Source organism: Calliphora vicina, chromosome 4, assembly GCF_958450345.1.
Source record: "Calliphora vicina chromosome 4, idCalVici1.1, whole genome shotgun sequence".
Classification (NCBI taxonomy): domain Eukaryota; kingdom Metazoa; phylum Arthropoda; class Insecta; order Diptera; family Calliphoridae; genus Calliphora; species Calliphora vicina.
Genome location: NC_088783.1, coordinates 17,311,047 through 17,324,736, shown reverse-complemented (window position 1 = coordinate 17,324,736; position 13,690 = coordinate 17,311,047). Strand labels below are relative to the sequence as shown.

The window sequence follows — 13,690 nt, the reverse complement described above, 5'->3', positions numbered from 1 at the left end:
TGACTATGGTTTATGTCAATTTTGTACCACAGGATGCAAATCCTCCAAACTCTCCAGAACTTCGGCAGGTGGAAAGGTATTGGACTCTTGTATAAAAAGAATTAAAGAACACAGTAAAGGTATCCCAGGACATGTCCGATTTTAAAAAGGTAACGGAAGCAACTATAAAATCTTTAAAGGGAAGATTTACGGAAAAAGTGGATTAATTTATAAATACCGAGTAATATGACACAATATTTTAATGTTTAATGAATTTGTACAATATTTGATTAGATTTAGATAGTACATATTTTTAAGAATTTGGTTTTAACTTAAGGTTTTAAGTTAAGTTTTATCTGGCACACTGTTTATCTATGTTGCTGGACATATTAATGGGTCACTTGGTGCTAGATAAGCATGGAAGTAGAATCCTCTGCTATGATCATTGTCGCAATTGCAAGAACAAATAATACGAATTTAAAGATTTTAGATAATGGCCATAAGCATGGCCCAACACAATTAAAATATTTAAATGGAAATAGCTCTTCAAAAAATTAATTCTTAAAAAAAATGCAACTTTACTTATTTCGAATGTAACACTCCTTAATATCATCACACAGAAGTTTTTATTTTATTTTTCAACTTAAAATTATTTTGTTTATTATTCACTTTTACAATCTGTCTATATTCTTAATCAAATAAATAAGTATAAACCTTCCGTTTGAATGGCGCTTTACGAATAGACAAATAATTTGAATTATGAAATTAAATATAACATGTTTTGAACAAAATCAATCAAATTAAAATAGCTTCCATACTTTTGCAGTGCCTAATAAGTTTTAAATTGCGACTATACAATTTAAATACGTGTGTTGAATTCTTATTTGGTTAATTTCCAATATACATACATATTTGCAATGGGGATGGAGTGTTGTTAATGAGATAACATTTCATTACTAAAGTGTTATTTATATTTTAAATATTTGTTATGGTCCCATATGAGAACTTAAGTCAGAATTCTCAGATACCTAAACAAGTATGCCAAGATTGGTTACGATAAATGTTGCGCTATGTATGTGGCTGAGCAATAATGTTTTAACATAAGCTTTTCATTTAACTATGCAAAAACGGAACAAACGCAATTAATTCTCATAAAAAAGATGAATTAAGAAGAAAAATCAAGAAATCAATATAAATTGTCTAAAAAGTAAGAAATTGAAAATATTGTGCCGACCAAGGCGAATCTATTATAAATTCGCCTTGGTGCCGACGTTATGTCTTATGTAGAGATATAAATATTGCATGTGGAAATTCGGGGTTAGGGTTAACCAAGCCTGGCGGAAACGTCAACCAACCTTGTTTTACCTAGCTTTTACACATACAAGTAACGGTTGCAAAAAACACATTCATACTTTTGCAATTGTGTAAATTTACACATGCATAGTGATTGTGTTAGTGCAAACGTATAAATGTGTTCAATGTTACTTGCATGTGTAAACGCCAGGTTAGACAATTCGGATTAATAAAGAAATTCTACAAAAAATGTATGTGATATTGTAAAATATTTCCGAGCAAGCAAGGGTTAAAATCCAATAAGAAAATATATAACAAAAAAACGCTACAAGGAAACGCCGGTACACAAGTAGCATATGGCAACACTATTGTCACAGCTGACTCCAACTTGACAGTTCACAGAAAGAAATTGTGTAAAATTGTTTGATTATTAATTATAAATAATTAGTTTTTAGCGAAAAATGTATTAAAACGAATTAAAAACATTTAAATATTGTATTAAACGTGTAGAAAATAGCAAAAATAAAACAAATGTCAAAATAAATTAAAAAAATATTGCCAAAACGCCATGTATAGCAACAAAAACATAGGACGTACTGTTTCGTCTAGTGCATCATTTGAAGAGGATGTGGATGGCTTCAATGGCAACAAACAGGAAGGAACAACTAAACATAAACTAAGAACTGAACAACCATTTACGAAAACGGCCAATAATGGCAATCAATATGGTTTGTCAACAAAAGTGGCTCTGGGGCGGCTACACGATGAAATAGAAAAAATGTTAAAGGGTTATGAACTGAAGTGGAGAGAAGAAAGGTAGGCTGAAAATGATTAAGATTTTCAATTATTAATAATGTTTGTAACTTCTAGCTGTTATCGTCAGGTGCGTTCTGCTTTCGTAAAACGCTATGACAGTCCGCTGGGTTGGTCATCGATTGCCACCTCATTGTTTACAACCATAGCACTACTTATCTCTTGTTCGTATCTTGCCGCATTATGTTTAGCAGCTATCTTATCACTGAATTTGTATATCGTAATACGCGAAAATAATTTAAGACGCACTGAAATCTATCGCAAATGTCGGGCGGCTTTGAATGACATACGCTTAGCCGAGTTGGAATTATGTAGTGATTGGCAGCCACATAATTATCCTCATATTTGTTGTCCTCTATCACCGTGCGTTTCATTGCAGTGGACATATCGTGATGGTATTATTGTGAATTTACCCTGGGCTTTGTTGGTCAAGGGCGATTATATTGTTTTGCGACCGGGTCACATAACGCCGGGACCTTGTGCGGAGGTAAATGGCAAAAAATCATTTAATGCCCATGAAATATATGGTGTGGCGCAAACTGCTGAGCCACCTATGAAGCCAATTGCGCGAAGCCCTTTACCAGATTTGGTATGTTGTTTGGGAAATACACCGTATTTGACGAATTTAAAATTAATATTGGAAAATTCACTTAAACGACCGCCTACCATATACAATCAGCAGAGATATTTGGTGAGTAATAGTGGAATTATAAAAAAATCATGGATTGCTGAAAGTTTCCTTTAAAGCTAGAAATTTGTCGCATGCTCAAACAAATTTCCAAAATTTCCTCTAAAAGAAAAAAAATGTTTCGTGTGCTCAAAATATCCTCAAAAAGAACAGAATAATGTTATCGCTTGCTCAAATTTTATCGCAAGCTCCAAATTGTATCCAGTGATGTTAACTTTTTAATTTCGATTACCGTACAGCCCTAAAAAAATTACCGTTTTTTAGGTAAAATTACCGTATCCAAAGTTTAGTACAAAAATAATAATATTTTCTTATTGAAACAGGTTTATTTTTATAATTCAATATTTCGAGGGCCTATATTCAAAACTCTCTATCTTAAAAAACAACTTTTCAGGAAAGCCAAAAAACTATTTTTTGTCGCGTATTACTTGATTTATTAAAATTCGGTATGCTAGAGGGTTTTTCTTCTCAAAATATTCAATGTGTATATAAAAATGAAAAGATAGAGGATTTTGCATTTTAATAGAATTAAATTATTTTGATTTCATTTATGCCATCTGTCAGTTTTTAACGTGATTTATTTAAGATAACGGCTAATAATACAACATAAGATAAAAAAAAACTTTAAAAGTATACACTTTTTAAGCAAACTCCAACTTTAACCATTTATTTTTATGCATGGAAATTTAATGTTCCAAAAACAAAATGGTAAAATATTTTCATGGTAATTCATTTATTTAAATGATTGAAAAATATAAAATTCATGTTCAGCATTCAAAAATTAGTAGGAAAGCATGAATTGCAAGAAGAAATTATTCCAAAAAAATATTTGAAAATTATTTGAAAAGATAGAGGCTTTTGCATTCGGAAAAAAATAATTGTATAACATAGAGAAATAACAAAAATGCAAATAAAACAGCAAAAGACAATAGGTTGTAAGAAATACACACCATAGATGAGGGCTGTTTTACTGAACATTTTACTATCAAAAAGTAATTTTTTGAAAATAGGACCATGTTTGTAAAACAGCAGAATGCCATTTTTATCAACATCATTTATTTGCCTTATAATATAAATTCCGTATCTATTTATTTAAATTCATCCATTTCAACAGCTTCTGGGAAATGCAAAACTAAAGGAATTATAGAAATATTGGTATCGAACAATTGGGGATTTATTACGATCAGTTTTTAATACTAATTTGTATGTTGAAATATCCATACTTGAAAGACTTGCGATTACTTTACCGCGTAGATATATTTTGTCTAGTGGTAGTTGGTTATCATCATCCTCAAAGTTTTATGATTATTTTAATGAGAAATATGTACATTATATGTAGACACATTATGGAAATATAACGTTTAGGATATAATTTTGAAAAATTTAAACTTTTTAAAATTACCGTACAAATGTAGAAATTACCTGCCTACCGTACGGAGGTCTAAATTACCGTACAATACGGTAATTACCGTACGGTTAACATCACTGATTGTATCTAAAAAAAATCATATGCTCAAATTTCTCTTTAAACGAAACAGAATTTATTGTATGCTCATATTACCTTTTAATAGAGCGAGCTTAAAATTTTCTATAAAATAAAATGAAATTTATAGCAAACTCAAAATGTCCTCTAAAAGAAAATAGAAGAAGAAATTTATCGCAATCTGAAAATGTTCTATAAAATTCCTCTAAAAATGTCCATGAAATTTAACACGTTTTCAAATTTTCTTCTAAAACTAAATGAAATTTATTGCATGCTAAAATTTCATCTAGAAAAGAAGAAATTTATCGCATTTTTTGCTCAAAAGAAGAAATTCTCAAAAATTAAATTTATCGCGGGCTTAAAGAAAACTAAATTTTTAAAGCTTTAAAATTATAATGGCACAAATAAAATAAATCGATTACAATTTAGACTTTATCAAGAATCTAAACATTTTTTTTTGTTAAAATTTTAGTTGGTCACCAAATACATCCAGCAATGGGGTTTCATTTGTGCCCTTATCGTAACACTTTTCGCTGGAATTTTACGATTGCATGGCTTTGGCCTATCAACTTCAACAGATGGTCATTACGAATGGATGGACATGCTTATAGTATCCCCCGCCTCGGCCGTAATTCCATTATTACCCTTAATATTTCCTCTCATGTGGATTTCCATGAATCTTTGGGGCATCGCACGCCTACAGTGTTTTCTACGTACGCCTCAGATTGTCTTGGGCAAGGATTCAGAGAAATCATTTGAAGAGGATCTCGATACACCGTCGTTTGATTATGAAAATGTTGCTTTGCATCGTTCCAAGGTGTTTCGTAATTGGCTACAAATGTGGCAGGGTAACAGTGAATTATTGCCACGTTCGGCAAATGTGGTGCAAGTTTTGGGTTCTATAACCGCCTTGTGTTGTGTAGACAAAAAGGGTATACTGTCGTGGCCAAATCCTACCGCAGAGAAGGTATTTTTCCTACACGATACCGATGACACTAATTTTGAAGAGAAAAGTTGTCAAACTTCAATGAATTCAGAAAGTGATATACCCGATCATACAGTACAAAAAGGTAATGGTATAGTAGCAGAAGTTTTGGACTTGACTCATGATCAACATTGTCCCTTTCGCTTGGAGTTCGATGATCAGGAATGGAAGAATCATATAAAATCATTAAAGCCTTTGGGTAAGTTTTAGTGTTTTCATTTTATTTGAATTAAAGAAAATTTATTTTTATTTGTTGTTTTATTTCGTTTAAGGTCTTGCTATTCTCTTAAATACCTGCTCTCCCTTAACTCATGACCACTATGCTCAATTCTGTGGCCATGTTACTGCTGTTGCTATGCTGGATAAGGATTTGGTGCCTGTTACAAATCGGTATGCGATCGTAGAGTCCAGTATGAAAAGCTTTTTGCATGGGTACGTTGTTTTATTTTCATTTTGAGTTAAATTTTTTCCAAATTGTTTTTTATTATTATTAACTTTGATTTCAATCAATCCATCTTTTAAATGGCAACATTAAAAGTCTAGTTTTTGTTTTCATTGGTAGTTACAGTCCTTGGTTATTTGTATAAATCTTAAATATTTTTAAAGGGAATTTTTTTTTGAAAAATAATTTTTTCATTCAAAATACATCCGCTAATTCATAACATAGCCAATAGAGCAGGCTATTGTATAGGAAAACTATGAAAAACATTTTTAAACAGACTTACAGTTGTAATACGCTTAAATGTTTAATTTTTAAAGAAGGAATTTTTAAGGTCTTTTTTACTTTCATTTATAAAAATTGTAAATACTTTTAAAATTAATAACTGCTATTTTTAACCGTGCCGCTTTATTCTTGCTCTAACTATTATGCTAATTTATAACTATAAATACATATAATTTTTCTTTCAATTATTTCTCTTAAATCTTCTACCAATGGACTGTAATTTACCAATATTTCAATTATTATTTCTAAATTAAAAAAAAAAACAACAAATCTAAAACTATTTTACAGCCATACAACGAAAATAAAACACATTCGCGTCCTTTATACTCGAGTCTTTATTAAATTCTATATAAATTGCTATATAAACGTGTTGTAGGAACCATAGCAAATACAGAGTCTTTAAATCTGGGATCAACAGTGGTTGACAATACAAGGGAAACTTTTCCAAATATTCTATTTGTTTAGCTGAAAGCCGGGTGGAGAGGAAAAACGCTGGATAATTGCAAGAGATGTTCAAACTCTCTGAGCAGAAACAAAATCGTTTAGATTTTGGTACTAAAAACAATTGGACAAATAAATATTAAAAATAGTAGTGAAATAAAACAAAGTTATTAGGATATTTTCTAATTATTTATTCAATTGTTTGAAGGATGGATTATTACCAAGTAGAAGGAGTAGGACAGTTGAAAGTTAGATGGATATCTAGCCGAAAAGAAGTATTTACGACTCTTGACGTTTAATTTAGAACTCAATGACAAGTGGAAGTATACTGCAACATAAAACTTTCTCCACTAATAATATACATCTTAAGGAAAATAGGAATTGTAGGTAAAATAAGGAAAATCGAAATAGGTCAAAATTTAAAAAAAAAGTAAGAGAGCTTTATTCGGCTGTGCCAAATCTTATATATCCTTCACCAAATTATACTTCAAAATAAAATATTTAAATATTTTTAGGTCAACAAATTTTTTTTTTTATTTTTTGGAAAAAAAATTTTCGAATTATTTTTTAAAATTTAAAGTTTTTTTTTTTAAATTTTAGAATTTTTTTTTGTTTTTTAATTTTTTTTAATATTTCGAAAAAAAAAACTTTTGATGAAAAAAAAATTCGGTTTAATTTGATTTTGACTCATTGTAGGTCTAACTTATATGGTCTTATATACGTCATTGCAAGGCCTTTTAAATATCTATCATTAGATATCCATACTGTCTATATTAATGACTTAGTAATCCAGATATAGGTCAAAAATCGAGGTTGTCCAGGTTTTTTCCATATATCTCAGCCATTTGTGGACCGATTTTCTCGATAGCAACCGAGCCGGAAGAATTCCGGAGATATTGATGTATGAATCGTGTTATTTGGAGGCTTCGGAAAGTTGATTTCAACAGACAGACGGACATGGCTTAATCGACTCCGCTATCTATAAGGATCCAAAATACTTTATAGGGTCGGAAAATTATATTGTGGAAATTACAAACGGAATGACAAACTTATAACAAAAGTGAAGGGTATAAAAAAAGGCTTAAGAAAGTTGTATTTTTTTTTAGTATTTTATTGTATTAATATATACTTTTATTTACTTATTGGATGTATGACTTAAAAATGCGGGATTTTTAAAATATTTTTTATTATGAAACATTTGTACACTATAAATTTATTCAAAGTATTAGCCATTGGATTCTTAGCAAAATAACCGCCCATCTATTGAGGACGGAGAGAGCGTACAGTATTGATCGAAACAAATAGTAGTCGGACGAGAAAAGGTCTGGACTATGAGTCAAAACTTCCCATCCTCCTATTTCTAAATAGTTTTTAACATGTGGCCGAGCGTTGTCATTATGGAATTATACGGATTCATGTCTGGTCGCATATTCTGGGTATTTTTCGCCCAGAATTCTTTCTTGCTGAAGTTTAAAAGTTTCCATTGTTTTGCCAATGCTAAGAAGTATAACCACATTCTATAATTGTATTTATACCTTTACCATGAGTGCCAAGTCGACTCCGCTATCTATAACGATCCAGAATATATGTATATTTGTGGGGTCACAAATAAAAAATTGTAGAAATTACAAACGAAATGACAAACGTATTTCATCGTTATAGATTGTTGTTGAAATCGTTTTCCGCAGCCCCCAAATAACTCATATACATGATTCATACATCAATATATCCGCTGTAGGCTGTTTAAAATCGAGGAAATTGTATGTTATTGTCAACCAATATTGATGAAACATATATAGTTTAAAAGGTTTCTTTCTCTAGACACGCACAATATAAAAAATCGTTTAAAAATTCTTTCCATAAAAGTGTTAAAAAGCGTTTTAAAAGTGGTCGAATTTCGGCCACCCGGCGGTCCTAGTATAGATTAATCATTAATATAGACAATGTAGGTATCTAATAATAGATATTTCAAAGACCTTTGCAACGACGTATATAACGCCATAGTAAGTCGGACCTAAAAGGTGTCAAAATCGGTAAAAATAATTTTTAACCCGGATTTTTCTTCCATAAATTTTTTTTTTTTAAATTTGTTTCACTAATAAATAAATTTCAAAAAATGTTTGCTTAAAATTTTATTCACTAATAAATTTTTTTTTTTTAAATTTTGAAAAAAAAATCGGTGAACATATTTTTTAACCCGAATTTTTTTTTTCATTAAAATTTGTTTCACTAATAAATTTAAAAAAATGTTGGCTAAAATTTTATTCACTAATAAATTTTTTTTTTTTAATTTAAAAAAAAAAAATATTTTTTTAAAGTACAATTTGGTGGTTAAAATGGTTTTTGTTAAACTTGAATGCTTAAAAACGCTGAAATTTACAATATTAATAATCATGTTTTTGTAAACTAAAATTACGAAATATAGGTTTCAAAAAAGTTTCCATTGTGTTGTCACTCACTGTAAATTTTGTTTACGGCAGGTTTATCATAACTTTTCGTCGGAAATGGTGATTTTTTTTCCGTTCACAAGATTTTATTTTTATTTATTTGCAAATCATAGATATTTATTTAGCTTTGAAGCAACATGATTGCTTAATATTAAACAAATGATGTTTTATATAAAATACATTTTCTTTTAAAAGATTCTTTTGGAATAGACTCTATAAAAGAAACATATTTTGTAAGAATATTTAAATATTTATTAGAGTCACCATCAAAGCAACAAAAAAAAAAACCAAGCACAGGCTTTTTAAATTCTAAAACACCACAGCTTTTACTATACTCACGCAAAAAACACTCTCTAATCAATTGGTATTTAAATTAAATTATTTTTTACACTTTAAATCCCATTTTCACGACTTTTAGTTATTTCTTAACTTGAAGTTATACTGTCTGTTAAAATAATGTAAGTAAAACTTTAGTTTAAAAAATAACTACACATTGTGAAAATTGGGGTAAATCTTTAACTTTTAACATTTACATATTTAGTTTATTTTACTTTTGTTACTTTTTCATTTTATGTTGCTTATTACTACATTTACATAACCTATAAATATCTACATTTTACAGCCGTATTTACAGAAGAAGAACTATTAAAATTGACAAACAAAATATTTACTAAACTAATTTTGCAAGAAAATTTAGCTTAATAAACATTTATTCCCCCCCTGTTGTGTAAATCGAATCCGTTTTACAGTATAGGAGGGGAGATTGATTTCAAATAATTCTTTCTAATTACGGCTCTTAGTTCTTTAGTCCTTAAAAATTTGTTCTTTACTTTGTTAATATTTCTTTTTTTATATTAAAATTGCACTCTAAGTCTTTTGAGTTGGTTTTCTTTTACACGTTTCTAATTTCTGTAATCCTTTCATATTCTTTATAATTTTTTTGTAAAAAACCCTATTGCATTTTGCTTTTCTTTGATGATGAAGTTTTGATCATGATTTTTATTTTTTTAAATTGAAATAAATAAAAGAAATTAATAGATTTTTTTACTAACACTCCTAATAACAAACAGACGCTGTTTATGTGAGTTGGCCAAACAGATTGGTTTTACAGATCATGCCACCGATCGTTTTACGCTGGAGGGTCAGTTGGCCACCTATCGACATTTGGTAAGAGAGTTCTATTAAACTTGGCAAATTTTAAATAAGCTAAACGTTGCTTTATCGTGCTTTATCTTTATCCTGCTTTGTTATCATTGTTGTTTAAGTATTCCAAAACTTGTATATCAAATTTTCTATTGATGCCTATTTTTTAGCAACCCGATGTGGTGCGTAGAGATATACGCTTTGCCCGCCAGCTGCAATTATCGTCTAAAGTAAAAGTTCCTTTTCCCCACTCATTGTCGGTGGTAATGCGTGAGAATCCGGGTGGTTATCTGTCGCTCTTTACCCAGGGCACAGCGGACATTATTTTAGATTGTTGTGATGATTTTTGGGATGGTGAGGATTTGCGTCCACTGTCGCCTCAAGATCGTAAGAGAGCTTTGGATTTCTATCAGCGCAGTGCCTTGACGGCCTACTGTACCGCCTTTGCATACCGACCCCTCAGACATGGCATAAATGGTGCCTTAAGCGGCGGACCCAATAAAAATGGTGGCAATATAGCCTACTTAGAATTGCCGCCGGAATCGAAGCTGCGCATGCAACATGTGGACAAAATGCACTGTGACTTTGAGTGTGGCCATGGCAAATTGAGTCACAGCATTAGCACGGATTCTCTGCTATTTTCGGAGAGCAAAGAGGACGACATCACCGATGTGGAGGGCTGTTTCGAGATGCAATGTCATCAGGTGTTTATCGGCATGGTGACAATGCAGTATCAGGCTCAGACAGACATAGTACAGCTTGTGGAACGTCTCGAACGGGCCTGTATACGTTTTGTCCATTTCAGCAAAGAGAACGAATTGCGGTCCCGTGTTTTCTCTGAGAAGATGGGTCTGGAATCCGGTTGGAATTGTCACATTTCACTGCTAAGTGAATCGGATGAGAAGATGGCCAATGCGGGCGGTGTACAATCGCCAAAAACCACTGGTAAACTTGATTACTCTAACAACGTTAACAATATGACTACCACTACTACTACCTCCACCACCACCAATCCCCCTACCATAACCTCGACTTCTCATGCTAATAAAACCATAATCACCGCCATTAATTGTACAACTACTACCACTACTACTACTACAACCAGTACCGCTATTACTACTACTACTTCTACTACCATTAACAAACGTTCATCTTCAGTAATAAATCATGATGTGATTGAATTCATACAACCACCACCACCACCAACGTGTTCCACCACCACCACAACCACTGCCATTATAACAACAACAACTTCAGCTACATCAGACACTCATGATAATGATAATTCCATTGAAATCCAAATTTTAGGTAATGTAGCCACTGATGATGATTCCTCCGATTTGAATTATCTATTGCCACCACTTACTAATCTAGAGTCTTCCAAGACACTGAGTTCTTCCGCACCCGGAGCCATATCCAACCATCTGATGCAGGTGGCCGACAACAACGAAACCTGCTCCAATGCCAGCCTGGCCGGTTCCCGTGAATCACTCAACGAATCCTTAAAGGCCAGTCGCAGACGTCAATCTCAAGATTCGGCCTTAGACGAGAATTGTCGTTCGATTAGCATTTTAACGGAGAGCACCGAACAAAGTGCCCCCGTACACTTTGACATGTCCAATAGAGCCAAATTACCCCGCGGCATTGAGAATATAAGGCCCCACTTGGAGAAGGTGGATAATGTTCCTTTACAAGTTTCGCTCTTCACCGACTGCTCGGCCGAGGCCACCACGCAAATGTTGGAAATAATGCAATCGTATGGCGAGATAGTAGTCTGTTTGGGTTCTTCAGCTAGTAATTTGAATGCTGAAATATTTCTGCAGGCCGATTGCGGCATAGCCGTAGAGCCCTTATATCCTCAAGTATGTCAGGACATTGAGGCCTACACCGAGGCCAATATAATCAATAATAAGCTGAAAATAAAGCGCAAATCAGTTGCTGCACCCAACAACGACATAACAGAAGAATTTGCAGCCGAGGAACTGCTGGAAACAGGACAATATGGAGCCACTAGTGGCAATGCTCGTCCTATGCAATGTCCCGGCAACACTATATCACCCATTTACCTAAGCCGCATTCTAAACTCCCTGCCCTGCTCAATATCGGTGAAACGTGAAGATCCTCTCTCTCTGGTGGCCATAATAGAGCTGTCGCGTCGTTTTTCTTCCGGTCTCTGGAATTGCATACAGTTTTGGGCGTGCTGTGGCGGTGCTCTGTCATTAATCAATATTTTGAGTGCGTGTTTGTCGCTGAGACCCCTGCTAACGCCCTTAATGGTTATTTATATCATGTGCATACCAGTGCCTTTAATATCGCTGGCTTTGGCTCACATCGATTTGGATCCGAAAATAATGAATCGTGCCACGGGCAAAAAACAAACTGAATATGACTCTAGGGTGTTTGGTTTCGTTTTGTGGTGTTACGGCTGTAAATTTCTAACACCCATTTTGGTAATGGTGAGTTCTAAATTTCGACAAGGTTGGATTTTCAATTTAATGTTTGGGATTTGTTTTTTAGATTTTATCATATTGTGCATTTATGGATCATCCTATAAAGATAATGGATACCGATAGTGATGATAAACATATCAATTTACAGATCGCACGCATATTCTCCACAATTGGCATTTTATTGCATTTTGGTAAGTTAATGAGTTCTTTTTTAAATTTAAGTGATCACAGATTATATTCCCTTTCTTGTTTCTGTTATTTTCTCTACAGTTACAGTTTCTGCATCTTTTGTCCATCGAGATCATTCTTTGTGGCAAAAGAATCCCTTCCGTAATCGCATTTGGGCATTTGGTTGTTTCTGTATATTAGTTTTTCACTCGTTTTTATGTACGGCCGAAATTTTACTTAATGATGAAGTTCATGATCAGTTGAATGATGCCTGGCCAGTAATTGTTTTTCTATTTGTGGGCTGTTTAATAAGTTTGTTGGTGTCTGAAATTTGTAAATGGCAAGAAATAAAGTAAGTATGCTGGTGATAACTTATAATTAATGGGTTTAATAATAAATTATTTTCCTTAAATCTCTTAGGGTTAATACACGCTATCAACGACGAGCCCGTTTAGATTTTGGTACAAAATTGGGCATGAATTCACCTTTTTAGGTAGACATATCTAGTAGATTTGCTACTATTTATACTTTCTATGCAACAAAAGACTTTTTGATGTTTGCGTTTAATAGATTTGGCAAAGATTTCGCCAATACAACGTAAATATTTTTAACATTTTTTTTATATCTAAAGAAAAAAACCAATGGCCGGATACTTTCTGTTTATATTCATTAATTTAAACTGTGTTCAAAACTGCGTTTCCTGTTTATTTTTTTTTTTATTTAATCAAACCCAATAATTATATACATTTTACAACAAAATACATAAGTTAATTTAAATATATATTTTTTTGTATTTAAACCTAGTAATAATACATACGAATATGTGTAATTTAAGTACAAGATGAGTTCTTTATTAAAAAAAAACGAAAATCTTTTCATTATTTTCTATGAGATTTGTTCATCTTTTGTATTTCGAAATTGAAATTGAAAAAAAGTAGTTTTCTATTTTGAGATTTATTTAAATTTAAAATATTTATATACATATTAATAAGAGTAGTTTAGATAAGTTTAATTGTATCCGTGATATCCTACATCCTACTTATTTTATTATCCTATCTGTTCTATCAGTTTTTCTT

The 13,690-nt window shown here is 32.0% G+C and overlaps 1 protein-coding gene across 3 annotated transcripts; it reads left to right on the top strand.

The window, feature by feature from the left end:
* Window positions 1–1,752: 1,752 nt before the first annotated feature.
* Window positions 1,753–13,344, top strand: l(2)k05819 (transmembrane protein 94-like protein l(2)k05819). Of its 3 annotated transcripts, none has more exons than XM_065506740.1 (10): window positions 1,753–2,088; window positions 2,143–2,776; window positions 4,729–5,440; window positions 5,514–5,631; window positions 9,924–10,020; window positions 10,167–10,941; window positions 11,305–12,452; window positions 12,514–12,637; window positions 12,717–12,966; window positions 13,035–13,341. In XM_065506740.1, exons 1-10 carry the CDS (start codon window positions 1,841–1,843, stop codon window positions 13,105–13,107), a joined length of 4,179 nt encoding a protein of 1,392 aa, XP_065362812.1. In that variant the 5' UTR covers window positions 1,753–1,840; the 3' UTR covers window positions 13,108–13,341. The 3 variants fall into 3 exon arrangements, with proteins under 3 accessions (XP_065362812.1, XP_065362811.1, XP_065362810.1); XM_065506739.1 differs by having other exon boundaries at window positions 5,514–5,673; XM_065506738.1 differs by having other exon boundaries at window positions 5,514–5,673; window positions 10,167–12,452; window positions 13,035–13,344.
* The last annotated feature ends 346 nt before the right edge of the window (window positions 13,345–13,690 follow it).